Source organism: Chlorocebus sabaeus, chromosome 7 (assembly GCF_047675955.1).
Source record: "Chlorocebus sabaeus isolate Y175 chromosome 7, mChlSab1.0.hap1, whole genome shotgun sequence".
NCBI classification, from domain to species: domain Eukaryota; kingdom Metazoa; phylum Chordata; class Mammalia; order Primates; family Cercopithecidae; genus Chlorocebus; species Chlorocebus sabaeus.
In genome coordinates this window covers 70,241,123-70,261,742 of record NC_132910.1, presented here as the reverse complement: position 1 = coordinate 70,261,742, position 20,620 = coordinate 70,241,123, and the positions used below count along the sequence as shown (strand labels likewise).

The following is a 20,620-nucleotide window of genomic DNA, read 5'->3' as shown; positions in this document are numbered from 1 at the left end:
ATGTAGACCATGTGTTTTTGACATCTCAGATGTGACTCATGCTGCCAGGCTAGAATTTAGGCTGTGTGATAATTCTCAGCTGTCCTACAATGCCTGCTTCTTGAAAGAAGTCGACACTTTCTAGAACAGCTAAATAACCTGGGCTTATTTTAAGGCACTATTTGTAACTCAGATTGGTTTTCCTATGGTTAAAATAAGTGCTTCTTGTGAAAATTAAATAAAACAGTCAATTCAAAGGCTTTATACACATTACCACTAACAATCATACTAAACATATTTTGAAGTGCAAAGTTTGACATGCTCTAGAATGACAACCCAAATGTGTCTTATAAAACATGTTCCTAACGAGGTATGCTTTACACTACCAATGCAGAAACTGTGTATTTTTTCCTCTCTAAAAAACAGGATGTGTCAAAATGATAAATGTTGTTAGATTAAAGTGGCAATGCTCAGATTCCCACTCTCACCAGTTGTGGGATTCACTCTGCCCTCCTAGAAGACTGAGGGGAATATGCTGTACTTACATGTCCATGGAACCTTTCTTCCTCCTAGAATCCCAAGTGTTATGCAGATTCACTACAGCACAATATTCCGGTCAGGAAGACAGGTTGACACATGATTAAGGGGAAACTTGTGGAAAGAGAAATGTTTAAGGTCCTGCAGAAAGTCAGTGACTGTGAAGACCTTGTTCGTTTATATTCTAGTGCCTGTATTTAAACCGTGCAGTGGATTTGGGATGCTATACATAAGGTATCTAACATAACATAGGAACTCAGTAAATGATTGTCACTCTTGAGCTGGCAATGAAAATCGACTTCGTGGATACTCTGCCTAGAAATTATGCTAAGGACAAAGGAAGAAGCAAAGTCCTAAAAACCAAACAAAAACTGCCTGCCTACACCTCGTAACCAGCGGACCAACCAATCAAACTGATACCAACACAGCTAAGCCAATAACACTCAGCTTGAAAATGTACCCCCTGGGAGGGAGGCTGATGTCTGGTGGTCTAACTCCCTTCTGTCACACTGACATCACTTCCTTGGCCCCAACCTGAAAGGTGGCACATACAGCCCCCTGGTGGGGAAATAGGGAAAGCAAATTCCTCTTACTCCAGGGAGCTGGTTAGTCCTTCTCCCTCCCACTTCCCATCTCCCTCAGAGTGAGGTCAGACCTTGTTGTGGATCTGGTTTTGGAGAACTTCCACCCTCTTCTATAAAGTGGGACTGTATGGTCCAAGATGAGACCTATGCTGCCAGTGCCCAGCTGAAGTTGTAGATGCTTTTACTGCATGCCTGACATGCCTCTTATAAGGTTTTGGGGAACTCCAAATAGTCCCAGGATGACCAGAAGACATAGTCATGTTATTTGCGTCTTTAGTTATCAACTCCAAATAATGGCTCTGCTAAGATTGCCACCTGTCCAACAGGAAATGGAAAGAAAACACTTCTCATTCCTGCATACCACACCACTAGACAACTGGAAATACTTCTGGGTCATTACCATCCTAGGATACTTTTAAGCCGATGATCTCAAACTGACTACCTGTGTGTTCCATGTCTTTCCTCTAATTCATGCCATTCTTTAAATGCTATGTTAAGAATGCAAAGCTATAAAAATGATCTTTTTTCCTGCTGCACCATAAGAAGCCTTTTTTGGTTGTTCTATTACAAAAGAATTCAAAATGCAAGCATTCAACAGATTTCCTTTGCAGGGAACAAGTAATACAAACAACTGTGTTATATAATGAATAGATTGCTTTTTTCCTTTATCCTGTATTAATCTTAATTGGTTTCCCAAAAAGGCAAATAAGAGACCAAGCTACAGCCTGTGGTTGTAACCTCTAGGTAAATTTCCACCAAAAGCAATGAAAGATTTTCCAGAGAAAAAGCAGAAGAATCAGCCCCATTGTTCTGCAGCTGACTTAATTCTCCTCTTTATGTTTTAGAAATACCTAAAGATTACAGTTTTACAATGTATGGAGAAATAGATACGCTAACAACAATGAAATTGTTGTGGGAGCCATACAGAGAAATATCAGAGAAATTACTTAGATCAGAATAGCTCATACAAGGAAGATTTTTTTAAAATATAGACATTGAACAGATAAAGAAGACAGTAATATTTTAATAGGATAGTGAAAAATATAGCAGATTGACAGTGACAGCAGAAAAAGAACAGGAATACAGATATTTTCAGAGGATTAAAATGGTACTGTGTACCCTCAAATCAGGCAAGTTTTTCTGAGAGGTCTCTAAACATATCTCCTGCATAGAGCAGATGATTTTCCTTGGAGCTGTCATAAATGCTTTATAGTTCTCTACATTAATTCATGTCGAATATTTTCCATGGTTGGTCAGACTCAGACTTAAAATAGATCTGAGAAAGGTCTTCAGGTTTACTTTCAGTACCATTATTCACTTCATAGCCAGCTGGGTGACGACATGGTGTGTGGCCAATTCAAGTTTACAAGGTAACCTTGCCTGAATTATCCTGGTCCATCAAATACAAATAATAAAGTGAAGGTGAGAGAATAGAATTACAAGGAACATGGGAGAAGCAGTTGTCAAAAAGCAAAACGAACACAAGAAAAAAAAATCTGTGAGATCACTCAGAAATGATGCTAATAATTGTGTGTTCTCACCCCTACAGTCTCCACACACATGGGGTTCCTCGTGCTTCACAATCAGTCCCTGTCGTCAGTCAGTAAACCTTCAGGTCCCAATCATGTGGTTTCTCCAGGTAAAACAACAGCCATGCATACCTTTATGTGCATCCTGCTTTTTACATGTGACTTCATTATCCTGTGTACTCTACCACTTGCCTCAGCTGAGGAAAACAAACTTATGCTTTCATGGGCAACTGGAGATCTAATCACTTAGTTCCTTAAGTGACTGGGGAGGGAGGGTGGGAATCCATCTTTAAAGATAATTATCCTTCTTTCCTTATCCCATTTACTTAATTATTATTATTACTACTATTATTGAGACAAGGTCTCACTATGTTGCCCAGGCTGGTCTCCAATTCCCGGCCTCAAGCAGTCCTCCTACCTCGGCCTCCTAAAGTGCTAGGATTCCAGGCACGAACCACCATGCCCGCCCCATTTACTTTAAATAAGTCTTCTGAAATGACTTGATATATGTGAAAACATCTGGCAAAGAACCTAATACATAATAAGTGCTCAGTAATTATTAAGACCCTCTTTCTTACCCACTTCTTACTAAACTATATACATTCCAATAGCCCTCCGAGTACCTTCTCTGTGATATCAAACGGGTGGCTGAGATTGACAGACCAGAGCTGCTCCCTGTCCTCGATAGATTCTTTATTCCTTTAACACTAGTAATAGAGATAAGGCACTACCTAAAAGGGAAATCTCAGTCAATATAGGTTATACCTTCACTACATTTGAACCTTTCAGCATAGGAGCACAGCTGTTATGTTACATAAAGGCTGATTCCTGATGTTTGATATCACTGATCACTGTCTTTCTTGTGACTACAGCACAAATCCTAAGTATCCTGCTTACTTAATATAATGGTACATGTCTATTTTTGGGTGCTCCTGGATTTTTTAAGTGTGCAAAGAAGCTAAATATATTTTAGGTCAATCTGAGTTGAATTTTTGACTCATTAAAAATATTATACTCCTTGGACCCAGAATAGGAGGTGACACATCTGAAATTAAGTAAGTTGAGGATTTGCTAGGCATTCTCAGGGACTCAAGAAACACTGCAAACAATTCATTTCAAGCAAAGTGGACACTCAGCTTCAGCTACAAGATTACTCTTCCACAACAGATGGTTTCCACACCTGAATTGTGACACCACTTTTCTTGGCTGAGAACTTTGGCCTTGGTGCCACAAAATAAGATGATGAGGCTGATTCTTGCTTTGGCGAGGTGGGAACGCCCACAGGCACTGGGGATGCACTGACTGGTGAGGAGGCCTCTGCAAAGAAGGAAGGAGGAGAGGTATAGGCTGGTACCGAGTACACTGACGAAGCCTGCACATTCGTAGGTGAGGCAGCATTCACTGGCCGGGGAGGAAGAGCTTGCTTCATGGCCAGGGCTGAATTGACCTTGACTGATGACTTTTGGGGGAGGCCATCCTTTGCATCTGGAGGTTGGAAAGTAAACAAGGATGCATTGAGCTGATACGGTTGGTGCTTCATGACATCTAATGCATTAAGGGGTTTCTTCCCCTTTTTCTTGCCCGGTTTGGAGGCCTGTGCGGCTGATGGCTGAGACTTGAGAGCAGCCAGTGGGTAAGAGGGGGAGTGGATAGGATTATAGGCCACAGGAGGAGGTGCTCGGATATTGGAGGAGTATTTCCAACTGGCCGGGAGAGATGGAGTGGGAGACTGAGCTCGAGCAGCGTGGGCCTGCACCGTGTCTGAATCCACCACATACTTCTCCATTCTCGACTGCCTCTTAGCAAAGAGCTGAGCTCCTCTCCCGCTCATTCCTGGAAGCTCATTGGATGGTCCCACTGCACCAGGCTGAGCAGCATTGACTGCTGCTGTGGAAACTGTTGGTTTGGGTGTGTAATTCTGACTGGCTACTGCTGCTTGTGGTCCTTTGAAGGGACCAGCCACAGTCAAAGAACTTGCAGGCCGGGCAGGAGGGTAAGAAGGCTGGGCTATTTTGATGGAGGAGACAACGGTGCCCTTTGATGGGTTGGATGTGGGGAAGGAAGGAGGTTGGGTGGGAGCCACTCCTGGAGACCAGACTGGGGAAACTGGAGTTACTGGTTGGGAGGATGAGGACTTGACGGCAGGTTTTGGAGCAACAGGAGGAGGGGTCTTTTGTTTGGCAGAGGAGCTCTGCATGAAATTACAAGCCTCTGCCCCCAAGCTGAGGTAGTCTTCTTCCGGTCCGGAATCACCTCCAGCTCCAGTGCCCCGTTTGCCTTCTGAATTTTGAAGCAGTGACAAGAGTTCAGGATTTGGGCTTACTTTGGGCTCTTTAAAAGTAAACATGGGTTTTGTCGTGCTTCTCCTTTTGGCCTCCTGCAATATTCCTGTTCTTTTTGCTGGCACTGAGATCCTCTCATCTCGGGAAGCTATTCGCTCAGATGAATCGTAAAAGGCTGGCTGGGACCAGGGGGCAGCCTGGGGCCATGGAGGGGGCTGTGCTGGGCCAGCAATTGGACTTGATACCCCTCTGGAGAAGGCGTCAGGGGGTGGAGTGACTGCAGAGTAAGGTGGAGGTGCAGGAAAGTCAGCAATGGGACTCGTCATGTTTCGGGTTGGCGAGAAGGGGGTGGCTGGCTGATTCACAGACCCTGGGAAGGGTTTGGCCGTTCTATTCATGGGGGCCATCCTCTGGATGTTTGCTGTCTCAGATGCCCCACTGAAGCCATTCTGTTGAGGAACATGGCCAAGACCATGACTCACCTCGATGTAGCTTTTGCTCACAGAGCTCTGCGTTCTCACCGACTCTTCCTCCCTTCTTTGGTAAGAAGTCATGGTTCTCAGGCCATCCGTCTGGGCAGCATCTTGTTCTCTGCTTGGCGTTCCACCTACCTTGTCCTCTTCTTTTTGGGCTGTGATCTGATCCATTCTCTCCCTCCTCTTGGCAAACATGAGGGCTCCCTTGCCTGTGGTGTCTGGTAACATCTCCATCTTGTCCCCTCTGTTCAGTTTCTTTTCAATGTCCACCAGTCCAGAATCCCAGTCAAAGTTCACAACTTGTGTGTTGTCGTCAACGTCAGACAATAACTCTTCATCCACCTCTGATTCGCTTGCACCAAGAAATGCTACTTCACATGTATCCTCCTTGTCACCTTCTTCCTCCTCGTCCGCCTCTCGTTCAAGCTCGCCAGTACCGTAGCTAACTAGGGTGTATTTCCTGGCCCTCCGACGTCGCTTCTTAAACATCAACACCCCCTTGGAGTTGGGATTGGGAGCATCTGTTAGAAGAAGGGCAATGCTTTTGCATTTAGATTTTGCTTCCTTCACTTGTTTTTCTGACAGGCTTTCACTCCTCCTGAGCCCTAGGGAGAGTTAAAAAAAAAAAAATTATATTGAGCTGATGAGTTCAAGGAAGACACCACAGCAACTCAGAAATGAATTCTCCTGGGGGAAAATAAATATGTATAAAATTGTCATTGAGTACTGAATTTTGAAGGAATCCAACACATTTCTTTTTCTTATTTCTCTTAACGTATTTCCTTTTACAATAATATACAGTTCTATTTGTTTACATAAAAACATTTTATATATGCTGATTAGAATATATGTTTCATACATTTGTTTCTCTAGAAATCCTTCCACTTTAATAATAAAAACTGGTTAGTAAATGCCAATTAATGGGATAAAATTAGAATTAAGAAGGACATAAAGACATAATATTTTCTGAAAAACAAGATGAGACATATCTCATACTTCCATATTTTAAAATAAAGTGTCAATATAAAACTGTTTCCAGGAATCTTAAAAAGGGAGGAGTGTCCCACGAATATGTTTCAAAATTTTCTAAATGTTTTAATGTAATGAATTTAGCTATTTAGGTTTTCTTCTTTCTCTTTTTTCCTTTTTTACTCTGACAACTGCCCCAAATCTTTCCATTCACAGCTACTGGATTAATATAAATGTGAAACACTGAATTAATCATTGAAGGTACTGAATCAATAATTAGTTAAAATTCAAAATATGACATTATTGTAAATACATATAAGAAGCTCTAGCTACAAAGTTTTCTAGACAGATTTGTTTGTAAATGTATTGCTATTTTGGAAATACAATATTACTTTCCTTGCAGTAAGAATGAATCTTGAAGAAACTTAAAAATTGACTTGTGACCCACTTAACTGTGTAAAAACTGATGCAGAAATCAAGTCATTTAAAACAAGAATATGATGGTTATAAAATAAAAATATTTAAAATTTTCTTTCATTATTACTATTATAAAAAATAAATTGGTGGCAAATTAATTTATAGCAACAAAACATATAGCATCTATCATTTATAATTTATAATTACATCATGTTTTCAATGATAATGGGTATGAGTCTCCTAAATTTTTTAATTCCTCAAAATAGTTAAGTGGAAAATTAAGAAAAAATTTTTGACTATTTTATGATTGAAAATTAGCTCTTTTTGTCACAGACTTAATGGTTAAGTTTTAAAAAATAAAATATAATCCAAGGAAATAATTTTATAATATGATTACAGGCATTTACTGGTGATCAAATTTTCTAGAGAAAAAATAGTTGAAACTGAAGTTATTACTAAATATAATTCCTTTTTTGACTAGTGTTATACAACTTATTAAACTGACAGTCACAGTTGCACAGTTGCTGCTAACTTCACTGCCAACATGTAAAGTATGTGAATGGTGTCTCAATACTCTTGTTTAATATGCTATAAATGTGAAGATGGCCTACAGATGCTTAAAGTATAAGGAATGATTAACAGCACTTGCCAATAAAGCTACAAATGGTTATGCTAAAAATATGCTTTGAAAGGAATAACAATAGGTTAGAAGACTTAAGATTCTACTTTGAATAACCGAATTCATTGCCATTGTGTATCATATATACAGTCAAGTGCCTTTGCCTGTCAGCCTTTACATCCTCAAATAAAATTCCAAAATTCGTAAAAAGAAAAAAAAACATGAAATAAAACAACAGAAATCCTAACACCTAACTGCAATTCTTATCCCTATTCTCCTTTCTGTCTTCTTTCCCCTGGGTAAAACAAAATGCCATACAAAGCACTGAATTTAAATACATTTTATGTTTGGAGACATTTAAATACCTCCACATGGCCCTGGAGACTGACTTCTGCGTCTAGAAGGTAGATGAAACACTTTGCAGTCTAATGAAGACTTACAAAACGGAGAGGATCATGTAACTCCTCACTATACATATGTCCTTGTCTGTCAAACTCACTTCTGCAAGCATCATCAAGCTGCACAATGATTTTTTTCAAAACGAGGATCTGCTTTTGATATCAGTGGTAGAGCTTTTATTTTAAAGACACCTCTCAGTAGCAGACTCAACAGTTTCTGACATTTAAACTGAGTCCACATGACTTCAAGTGCTTTCTTATGCTATTTTAACATGAAATATTTCAACTTTCTGAAACAAAATGAATAGGCACATTGACAATATTATTTTCTTTAACAGTTCCTGTGCCTTTGGGGATAAAAATGAATTCATGAAAAATGTTTAAATCTATATGAAGTTCAGACTTATTGCTTCCCATTTAGAAACTGGTATTCTCCACAATTTCACATTTGTGATTTTGTGCGTTAGTTAAATATTTCTTTAAGCCAATGAGAAACAAGAAAAATCTTGCTGAAAAACTCATGCAAGCAAAGAAGCAGCAAAATGCCCCCAACTCCCAAGCTCCTTCTCACAGCCCACGCAGAACTTACGTGCATGCCGCGCTCGGTGCTTGTGAGGTCTGCTGTGATCCTTTTCCGAGCGTGGATCTTCTCCCTGCTCTATGCCTTCTGATACCAGAGAAGGAGGTGCTTCTGACTGCCCTCCTTCCACTGGAGAATCCACACACCCCTTTCCTGCCTGAAGCCTGCACCCTTCTGTCTTCTGCCTGTCAGAGCAGTCGAGGATCACTTCCACCCGGGGCAGTCTCGCATCTCCTGCTTCACTTTCCTGGATCACTCTCAACTCCCTGCCACTAGAGATCTGGATTATCTTGCTGGACCTCAGGAAAGGGTCTGCTTTCTCATTAGTGGGGATCGAATTTATGTGGACAATCTTGTCATGTGACAAGTTAGGGTCTGGGTCAGGAGACTTAGATTTTTCGGGTCCCGGGAGAGCCACTACAGAGCCACTAGCGCCCTTATGTCTCTCCTGTGAAAGGGACAGTTGCAGCTCAACCACAGGGCCAGGCTGTTCGGCTTCTATCTTCTCCCTTAAGATCAGCTCTTCTGCCACGCGTCCTCTTTGGGAGTCAGGCATTTGGGGAGCCCTCTGGTAGCTCAGGCCTGTTTCTTCTTTCAAGCTCCCTGCACAATCGGGACCACTTCTTTGATCCTCAGCTAGGGGAACTTCAGTCTTGACAGGGGCGAGGAAGAACTCTGTGCACTGGGTCTTTGTGGCTGGTCGAATCTGCAGGGTGGTACTTTCCACATGACCCCCATGTGTGAGATGCTCGAGGTTTTTGTTTTCATTTTCAGATATCAAAGCCTCACTTATTCCACTGGATGGTCTGCACACAGAAAAATCATTCCAGACACTTAAATCAGACTATGTTACATCTGCCAAAAAACTTCCTGACACTTTTGTGATGTCTAATACATGATATAGTCAAAATATTTTCTTCTAAATGTCAATTGCAACATACTTGAAAACAGAAGGTGGCAATATGTTCATATTATTACTTAAAGAGATTTAAAAGCACAACAAAACGCTTACACAAGATTATGAAACCTGAATCCATCCTAAATTCAGCTTTTATTTGTAAAAACAACAAAACAAAACATGGATCCCCTTTATCTGTAAGTACTTGGAATCTGGGTATCTCCGATAATGAGTTTGCTAGAATGTGACAAAACATTTCAATGTCTTTTTGACTAAGTTTTGGTCTAGACATTATGAAGTCGGATAAACATATCCAGCACCTTCAGATCAATCTTAACTTACAGATAACTCAAGAAGGCCTTTTTGAGGCTGTGCTTTCTTGAAAGGAATGAAATAGAAGCTGTTTTTTAAGCCCCAGTGAGCATGTGTTTTGTAATAAGTGGACCCAGCCCAGTACTCTTGTGTAAAGAGAAATCCTTTCCATGCTGCAATGAATCATTAAGTCATGGAGTATTTATAATCTGAATGTCTCCCTTTCTTCTGTTTGAACCTGTTTCTTGGAGCATTTTCTTTTTAGGATATCTGAAGTGAAACTGTTCCTTTATCTTTCAGCTAAGGAGCCTAGAGCTGTACACCACATTTCTTTGATTTGATCTTCCCGGTTGTTTGTGCAAATTTGGGTTTGTGAGAAGAAGCCATGTCAGTTTAAGAGTTAAATAACTTCTTTCTGAAACTCTAATTTAAACTGTAAATGTTTTTAGAAGTATTATTCACAGAACAGCTGTAGGAAATGCCTTCAATTTTTGTATTCGTATTTTTTTTTTAATTTTAGAAGCAGCATAATTATCTTTGCCCCTTTCCTCCTTCCTTAAAAGATAGTTATGACTAATGCAGGGAACATCAGTTGAAGGGCATGAGCTTCTACTTGTATTCTACTCAAAGGAATTTACCTTAGAATTTATGTGGTAGTGCAATTTCAGACCAATGCTCAAAATACTTACTCCTAACTTTGCTTTCAACTGCATTTGGCAAAACAAAACTAAGCCAAATACAAACAAACTAACAGTTAAACAAAATGCACCTTTCTCTATATGCAAGTAATTGGAAAAACTTCCTGGTAATGTTGTATTTATACAACACTATAATATAGTATTTAAAAAGCATGATGTAAGCAAATTAGATAATTATTATATAGAAAATGTTCAATACACTGTTAAACTGAATTTAAGGGTACCAAAAGGTCAGAGAGTTTTAATTTAGGAAGACCTTGGGATGGAAATAGATTAAATCACTTGGAATTATGTTAGCAATCAATTGTGAAGCTGAGAAAAGAATAGTTTCAATTCACGCCAGCCTTGTAGACTGGAATAGAGACAAATGGCCAGATAAATATTAACATTTATCAGCAGCTGAAGTAAAATATATAGACATGAGTAAATATCATAAAAGCATGAGAGAGTAAAGCTTTATGCCTTAAAACAATCATTTCCCATCAGTCTACATACGTACTCATCAAGTCCACAATTTATGTGTCATAATTATAGAATTTTAAAAATCTTATTTGAATAACATTTAAGATAATAGAGACGGAATGCTAAAGGAGTTATTTTAAAAGAGTCTTACCTAGCTATCTCTGGGCAATAGTTCAGGAAAAGGAAAAACACTTGTCCTCCACTGATAGATGATAGTGATATGAGTGAGAGAAATATTTATTGCAGGAAACAATATTCAGATATTTAAAATAGTGGTAGTGGTGGTGATAATAATAATTGCTTTTGACTTCATTTTCAATTGCGATTCCACTTTGAATCCTACCAACTAGTTAATTATTTTGTAAATTTTTTATCTTATAAATTTAATTGTGTATTAGCAAATTATATATTTTATAAACTTATTTTCTCTTTGTAATATGAAGGAAGGATTCTCAGGCCTTAAACACTGGGTTTGATGGATAAATATTTAGATTATAAGAATAATACTAGATTTCCATTTTTGTCTCAAGATTTTGGCCATAGTGAGTTCATTTTTATCCCAGAAGAGAATCATACTGAATGATCAGGAGAGGGGGAACTGTATGTAGTGCTTCTGCAGAGTTGAGGAAAAACCTGGAGGACTTTGAGGTTCATCTTGAGATGTCCTCTGACATCTTCCTAAAAGCTGCTCTCCAGGAAGTCAAAGCTTTCCTTTCTGGATTCATTATAATACAATAGTCAGGGCTTCTGTTGCAAAATCAGTATGGACTGTACTGTGATTTGTACACCATAAAAATGTCAATGCTGTAGTTTTTTTGGTTATTGTCCTCATTGTTTTCTTTTGTTTTTATATTTGAAGGTTTCTTTTATATTGTTATACAACTACGTGGGGATAGTGGTATTTGAAGAGATTGAATTCCCAAATGACTTGTGTTGGTAGTGCAAAAACCTTGTTCTAATCATTTGCTTTTGTCCATCCCCAAATATTGGTTTTACTGGAGAAATCTGGCTGCTTGTAAGTTTTTGTTGTCGTTTCTCTTTTCTGTTTCTTAGTCATCCTCTTTTAACGAAAAATTGTACAGTTTAACGGTCTAATATTTAAACATTTTAAATTCATCTGTCCATCTGATAATTACAATTGAGTGATTCTGATCCATCACAAAATCTTGATCTATCAAAGAAATATTAAGTTATGCTCAATATACTGAGCTTTCTAAAGAAGGAGACTAAAATACCTAAGATTTTCAACAAAGTGCTGGAAACAAGGATTTTCAACTTAATTCTCAATTAACCAGAAAGTTTGGTTGAATAGAATTGACTGTTTTTCAAACACAGTTGCGTTTCTGTTTAACTGTACTAACCTTGTACAAAGCACCCCTAATTTCTCCATAAATGACAAATTATATATGTAGTAAAAGCTATAATCATTCCCATGTAGCTTCAAGAGAAAATACATATTCCAGCAAATCCATTGTACCTTTTGATGAGCATTTGGAGAGAGTCTGTTATGCTTTCCATGAGCTTGATGACTTCAGGGTAGGTGAGATCTGCACAAGGGTTGCCATTGATGGAAACCACTTCATCTCCCTCACAGAGCCCAGACCCAGAGGCTTTGCTCTGATTTCGAATCTGAGTGGAGTAGAAAAGGAGACAGAGCAGAATGATATAATTTATAAAAAGCAAGCCACCATCTCTGAGAAACAAGTCTGTCAATTGTAACACCAGCCCTGATTTTTAATTCACTGTTAACCTGTAAGACCATTTGAACACTTCTTACTACACTATGAACACACACACAGACACACACTTTATCATGTATTAACATTTACCATAATATCAACATTTAATTCATAGCATTGTAAGCAAACAGGAAAAAAGAAAGTAAATCAATGTAAAGGAACCAGACAGAATAAAAGAAATAAAAAATAGAGCAGAATGACAAAAGATGTTCAACACTTACATTGATGACATTAAAAATAATTATTCAGGTCAGGCACAGTGGCGCACACCTGTAATCCCAGCACTTTGGGAAGCCAACGCGGGTGGATCACGATGGCAGGAGTTTGAGACCAGCCTGGCCAACATGGTGAAACCCTGTCTCTACTAAAAAGTACAAAAATTAGCTGGGCATAGTGGCATGCACCTGTAGTCCCAGCTACTCAGGAGGCTGAGGCAGGAGAATTGCATGAACCCAGGAGCTGGAGGTTGCAGTGAGTCAAGATTGCACCATTGCACTCTAACCTGGACAACAAAGCAAGACTCCATCTCAAAAATAAAATAAAATAAAATAAAATAAAATAAAATAAAATAAAATAATTCAGGCCAGGCACAGTGGCTGACACCTATAATCCCAGCACTTTGGGAGGCTGAGGCAGGTGGATCTCTTGAGTTCAGCAGTTTGAGATGAGTCTGTTCAACATGGCAAGACCCTGTCCCTACAAAAAAAAAAAAATTACAAATAATGCAAAAATTAGCCCAGCTTGGTGGTGCATGCCTGTGATCCTAGCCACACAGGAGGCTGAAGTGGGAGGACTGCTCGAGCCAGGAGGTGGAGGTTGCAGTGAGCCCAGATCACGCCACTGCACTCCAGTCTGGAGGACAGAGCAAGACCCTGTCTTAAAACATAATTTTTCACTCCAGTGAGAAAGCAATCTCTTGCATTAAAATAAATTTTAAAATCCTTCCCATTGCCAAGGTGAATGAAATGCCATGACTGTAAGAAGGAGGTACAGGACAGGGCAACTTGTTTGAGGAGAGAGCTCTACAGCTAAATGGACTGATAAAAACCATCCCAGTACAGTGGGGCACCAGGGAGCCTGGATATTAGGGAGTATGTCAAAGAGAGAAATGCTTCATCAGCTACTCCAGGCATGGTACTAAGCAAACTTTAGCAAAAAAAAAAAAAAAAAAGGAAGAAAAAAGAGATTACTTCGCAGAAAGTAAAAACAGCAGCCCTGCCATAAGCATTGTGTCATATTCTACTGGAATATTCTTATTCCAGTAAGAGATCAAAGACCAAGGAAAATGAGAGGTCAGGTCTATGCTCTCCTTAGTGGACCTGCTGGGCCATGGCTTGGCAGTGGCTCTGTTCTTCAGTCTAGAGAGTCGCAGCTCCTGTCAGCCTGCCCCTCTATCATTGCCTTAACTCTTGTTAAGTTCCAACAACACACATTATCTCCTTGTACCTTTGTGCCTACAGGTGATAATAGCTTCCTGCTCTCAATCTCTGGGTTTCTGGGTGCTTCATTATCATTTGTTGGTTCCCTTAAGACTACTTTTAGTCTCTGCATTACATTATCTTGAATTCTTCTTTGAGCATGCCATCTATTTCCTGCTGGAGCCCTAAGTGATACTAATGTGCTTAGATTTCATTTCATGAGTGCAATTGTTCTCAATGAACCATGCATGATGACCATACAGTCTCAAATTTAAGAATAAGATACTTTCCCAGATTTTTTCTACCAAGCATTATTCCTTTTTATTAAAATAAAGCTTCTGAGCCTAGAGAGGTGAAAACCAGGTAGGCGGCACTTCTTGAAGAATGTTTTCATGGCTAGACTTATTTCTGACTGGGCACAAAATGTATTTCAATTTATCTCTAAAAGCTGCCCACTAATTCCTGCTAAAGTCTTAAATGATATATTAACTCATATAGGTTTAACGTTTACATCTACAAGTTCATTTTAAATGACACTCTTGAAAGCAAAATATTACCTTTAAGAGCCAAAGCCATGGCATTATTGAAATTTGAAGTGATTCAATTAGTTTTGTTCTTGGAGAGCCCATCCTTCTATTGTCATAAATTATAATCTATAGAAAGCCTTCCCCACTTCTGACAAATCAATATAATTACCTCTTGCAGAAGAATATTAATTTATTGGAAAATATAATTTATTTTTGGAATATACTAATTTATTGGAATATACTAATTTATTGGAAAATACTAATTTATTGGAAAATATTAAATGAACTCAATATTCCAAGACGACAAGAAAGTCACAAAAGCAATTAGAAAGAGGATTTCACCTAATTTTGAAAATATCCATTTAGCTGTTAAATGTATTTGTTTTGTTTTGTCTTGCATGAAATATTTAAAATGAAAGATCACAAGAAAATTTTTAATAAGTAAAGGATACAACAATATCCAACAACGGACATCTGTGTGTTAGGGTTAGAATTATTCACATTTCAGTTACTGAAATTTATTTATTAAAAAAATTAGGTAAATAATAGGACATATTTTTGAGGCATAAAATCATTCATTAAATGGAGTCAGATACACCAGGATTTGAACAGAAAATTCACCCTTTGGAGGACCAAGGAGGTTTTATGTTGATAAAACAGAGGTGTCATTATACTCTGTACACCCCAAGATCCAATCTTAGGTAAAAGTTCTCTTTTTCAGCCATGAGTCGTCTGAGTTTTAAACTGGGATTGCGGAAGAAGATGAAAAATTGATTCTTTAAAAATAAATATCTCCCAACTTAACAGAGCTGCCTGTTATCCAAACATGTGTTACTTGATAGGAAAAGTGCAGTTCATCATCCTGCTTGTCAAGTTGGAGCTTTTAATGGTATCTAAATAAGCCAGTGCATCATGGTAAGAGTCATTAGCATTCCTTCAGAGAAAACATTCTGAGGTCAACATTCACAATCAACTGCTGTGATTGCGTTTCACTGACCTTTCACATTGATCTGAACAACAAGGAATCTTTTTCCCTCAAAAACTTTGTTACATATGATGAGAACTTTTCTTGTCACTTAATTTTTTCTGAAGGACTACTCTTTTTCCATTTTTTATGGAACTATTCAACCAAATAAATATGGTATGACAGGGTCTCATAGTATCAAGAAGAATAAATATGTATTAGTGTACCTAAGATCCTTACCTTCTATTGTACATAGTTATGTATTTTTATAATTGTATAATTGTGCATGTTTATGTGAATAAAGATTCTAACACTTGGAAACGTTCTTATTTATGAAAATGAAAGACATTGTGCATCACAAAACTAGATTTAGACACACAAATTATTAGTACTGATGATACCAATTATCTATCAGTGAACTTATCAATCAGTTTCCTTAAGCCATTAGTCTTGCATTCATAAAATACATGTAGTAGTGGGAAAGGGTACCAACTCTGAGGGAACAAGACATGGGTTTCAACTGTGTTGCGCCTATGCTTACTACCTGTCTGAACTTAGGTGAGTTACGCCACCACCCTGAGCTTTAGTTTTCTAAAGTGTAAAATGGTGCTAATAAATTTTATCAGTCTAGATGTTTAATTAGGATTAGAAATAATGTGTGTAAAGTTCCATGATGTACCTACAGCTCAAAGAGGTGCTCAAGAAGGGATTGGTGAATTCAGATGTGTTGGCTTACTACACACACAGAGTTATATGTAAACTATTTTTAAAAATTAAAAAATAGACAATATTATGACTCAATGTGTTACAAATTCAAAATTGAGTATAATTATCTATCATAAACTGTGATTTGACACAAAATACCTGTGTGAGCACATGATGGAATTCCTTTCCCTTGAAAACATTCCTTTAGAGACCTCATTCCACACATAAAATATTAGACCCTGAGCGAGTTCTTATCCCGAAAATATTGGATTCTTTTTCAATGTCTCCCAATTTAATCAGATCACATAACTAAGAGATATTGGTAATGTCAGTAGTTACTAAATGCAATACTGTGTTTCATTGCTTACACCTTTTTGTTTTGTTTTGTTAATTTTTATTTTAGGTTTAGGGATACACGTGAAGGTTTGTTACAGAGGTAAACATATGTCATGGGGGGTTGTTGTGCATATTATTTCATCACCTAGGAACTAAGCCCAGTATCCAAAAGTTATCTTTTCTGCTCTTCTCCCTCCTGCCAGCCTCCCCCATCAAGTAAACCCCTGTGCCTGTTGTTTCCTTCTTTGTGTTCATAAGTTCTTATCATTTAGCTCCCACTTATAAGTGAGAATATGCAACTTACCACCTTTAAAAACTTTTTATTTAAAATTATTACGGATACAGGCCGGGCGCGGTGGCTCAAGCCTGTAATCCCAGCACTTTGGGAGGCCGAGACGGGCGGATCACAAGGTCAGGAGATCGAGACCATCCTGGCTAGCACGGTGAAACCCCGTCTCTACTAAAAAATACAAAAAACTAGCCGGGCGAGGTGGCAGGCGCCTGTAGTGCCAGCTACTCTGGAGGCTGAGGCAGGAGAATGGCGTGAACCCGGGAGGCGGAGCTTGCAGTGAGCTGAGATCCGGCCACAGCACTCCAGCCTGGGCGACAGAGCGAGACTCCGTCTCAAAAAAAAAAAAAAAAAAAAAAAAAAGAAATTATTACGGATACATAATTGTTGTATATATTTATAGAGTATGTGTGATATTTTGATACAAGCTAATGATCAAACCAGGGCAATTAGGGTATCCATCACCTCAAATATTTATCATTTCTTTGTGCTAGGAACATTTCAATTGCACTGTTTTAGTTATCTTGAAGTATACAATAAATTATTGTTAACTATAGTCATCTTACGCCACAAAACACCAGATCCTATTTCTTCTAACTGTATTTCTGTACCCATCAGCCATCTCCAGTTTATCCCCCTCTCTTCTCTACTACCCTTCCCAGTCTCTGGTAACCATCATTCTACTCTCTATCTCTTTTATCAAAAAGAGAGCTAATAATGCATGCTGGCAAGGATGTGGAGAAAGGGGAATCCACATACCCTGCTGGTGGGAATACAAATTAGTCCAGTCACTATGGAGAACCACATGGAGGTTCCTCAGAAAATTAAAACTAGAACTAGCCAGCAATCCCATTGCTGGTTATATATTGAATATAAAGAAAATCAGTATATTAAAGAGATATCTGCACTTCCAAATTTATTGCAGCACTATTCACAATAGTCCAGATATGGAATCAACCTAAGTGTCCATCAGTGGATGAATGGATAAAGAAAAAGTGGAAATATACACAGTGGAATATTATTCAGTCATAAAAAATGAAATCCTGTGATTTGCAACAACATGGATGGAGCTGGAGGGCATTATCTTAAGTGAAACAAGCCATGTGCAGAGAGACAAATATTGCTCATTCTCACTCACTTGTGGAGATTTCCATTTCTTGATCCATGCCAGGAAAGATTTATTTTACCAACACCAAGTGAAATTAGAAAGTTAAGACTTCTCTGGGAAATTTAACGACATTATTTACATTTCATAGACTAAATCTGAGGAGATTTTTGGCTATGCTAATTTAGTTTTATGAATAAATAATTCCTTGCAAATAAAAAAGAAAACTCATTTTTCTCTTCTGTTGTTCTCTCTTCATTTCCAGGTTTTCCAAGACTGACTAGAAAGCAGGTATCAGATTTGACTTCTCGTCGACCTAATACATAAATTATTTTGCATTGTGTGTATGGCCTGTCAATCATGCCAGCTTGCTGTCAGGAGAACTAAATTTTATCTCAGGAGCTGCATTTTCATGTATAATTCATTGACATATCCTGTTGGAAAATGTCAGAGTGAGTGATAGAAACAAGACAATCTCTTCCTTAAATCCACTATTATAATCTATTGAAATTGATGGAAAAAGAGAAAATTAGCATAAATTTGCCTATCACATGTGGGGCTATTCTCAATCCACATGATGAAGTCTCAGGGACCTGGCAATAACTGAGAGAGGATGAAAAAGATGATCGTGATCTCAGGCAACAATTAAAGTTTCAGATTTTTTTTTTTTTTTTTTTTTTTTGACAGAAAATGTAATATACATGTTCTAGTAGCTCTTTTGGAAGCTCCTGCCTTTCCTCAATTTTCCACTTCAGGCATTTTGCAAAACTGCCTCATATCTGTAAGACAAGGTTTAGTAAGCATTCCCTTACCCCAACTGGCTCTTAAACCAAAGCCTTAGGTAGGTCTGTATTCTTCGACTAATACCAAAGGAATGGTCAGAGGAGGCAGAGCAAGATGATAGCAGCTAAGGTCTTAGAAATAAGTTCATAATTCCACTTTCAGACGGCTTGCTATCCAGATCCTAAACACCAACCTCAGCCCTTGGGATTCAATTCTACACATCATGTGTCTAAATAATGAAAATAAAGTTAAAACTGTATATTCAAATCAGGTGACAAGTGTAAATTCAAATAGACACTACAATTCACACTCAGTACCTCAGTTCAAGCTCATAACCTGCTCTCATTTTGGGTTTTGTTTTGAAGATCATGACCTTTCCTCCTCTTGTCACCAAGATATGTCCAGACAAAAACGTTTTCTTTTGGATGATTGTCTTTACCCTCAGAGACCAAGTCACCATAAAAGTAAAAAGTATTCATGGTAGCAACCTTGGAAAGCTTCCTGAAGTAATAACTATCTTTGACAGGAATGAGAGCCCTAATTTGTGGGACTGCATACTTAAGAATCTTCATACCAAAGTGATTCCACAGGCAGAAACGATTCTGCAATATAACTGCTATGAGCTGTTATAAAGCAGCCATCATGATGCTAGAAAACTAAGTACAAATATGGAATGGTATTCTCTGCTTTTCTTTCTTTCCTAAGAATGTAAACATCCTAGCTCTTTCAGGCAAACACTGGTAGATCAGAGCTTAGCAGGACATGTGCCTGTCTACTTTTTGTTGGATAAATCATGAAAGATTGCACAGAGGTCTCTGAACTACAGTCAGATTATTTTTATAAACATTTGTACAGAATATGAAAAAATACTTTTTAAAAAACTCATAATAAAAGCACATGTAAAATTTAAAAGACTCTATGTAAATACTCTTTTTAATAAGAATTACTATGGAGAGCAGAACTAGAACTCACTATTTGGGTTTCCTAAATTTTAGTTAATTTTTTTTTTTTTTTTTTTTTTTGGAGATGGAGTCTTGCTCTTATCGCCCAGGCTGGAGTGCAATAGCATGATCTCTGCTCACTGTAACCTCCGCCTCCTGGGTTCAAGCAATTCTCCTGCCTCAGCCTCCTGAGCAGCTGGGAGACTCCTGCCACCATGCACAGCTAATTTTTGTATTTTTAGTAGTGACGGGGTTTCGCCATGTTGGCCAAGCTGGTCTCGAACTCCTGACTTCGTGATCCACCCACATCAGCCTCCCAGAGTGCTGGAATTACAGGTGTGAGCCACCGTGTCTGGCCTCAGTTCATATTTATTAACCGGACATACAACTTTTAACTGAGAAATTAACATGCTAATAAGAATTAGTCAGCTAAAGAACTTACAAGTAAGCTCCCTACAGTCTTTTGAATGGTCAAAATACAGTTGAAAATAAAGTTCACTAAAACTTCTGGACATTACTGAAAGTGTATGGATCCTATCCACAGTCTATTTCATCAATTTTATACAATTCTATTTACCATCGTTATTTGGTTTTGAAGTGGGGAGAAAATCATGTATCTTGTATAAAGGAAAATGGCAAAGTTAATACAAACGCCAAAGTTAGGGAGTAAAAGCCAAATTTAAAAACACACGAAAATCTTAACAATAACAAAAAGGCTCAGGAGATTGGGCCACTCACTGAAGGTGTAAAAAACTCTCATATGCTCAATAGGACTTAATGCCTCTGCTCTATTCGAGTAAGAGAATGGGCATTAATAATAATGATCCCAAGACATTTAAAATGTTTATGTCATTTTTAGCAGACTGATTAGATGCAGAAAAACACGTGATACCTTTAGGAAAGAGTACATCCCAAATAGTTAAAAGAGTTTCTGATGTCTGAAGGTATAATTGAACCTGAGGCATTTCTGCATTAATAAAGTGAAGGAAATGGATTAGAATCCATAATGTAAGGTCCCAGATACCTTGCTTGTATTGCTATTTTTTCTGAAACTGTTTAGTTTCAGAGATAAA

The 20,620-nt window shown here is 38.2% G+C and overlaps 1 protein-coding gene across 3 annotated transcripts in view; it reads right to left on the bottom strand.

Moving 5' to 3' along the window:
- SYNPO2 (synaptopodin 2) overlaps window positions 1-20,620 on the bottom strand; it is a 175,880-nt gene that overhangs the window by 25,912 nt on the left and 129,348 nt on the right. Inside the window, exons 2-4 of one of the 3 annotated variants that reach the window (XM_007999659.3) lie at window positions 12,218-12,369; window positions 8,380-9,176; window positions 3,810-5,992 (exon numbers count right to left, since the gene is read on the bottom strand). In XM_007999659.3, the coding sequence (XP_007997850.3) occupies window positions 3,810-5,992; window positions 8,380-9,176; window positions 12,218-12,369 (3,132 nt within the window). The remainder of the gene's footprint in view (window positions 1-3,809; window positions 5,993-8,379; window positions 9,177-12,217; window positions 12,370-20,620) is intronic. The other 2 variants (XM_037991327.2, XM_007999660.3) reach the window with 2 other exon arrangements.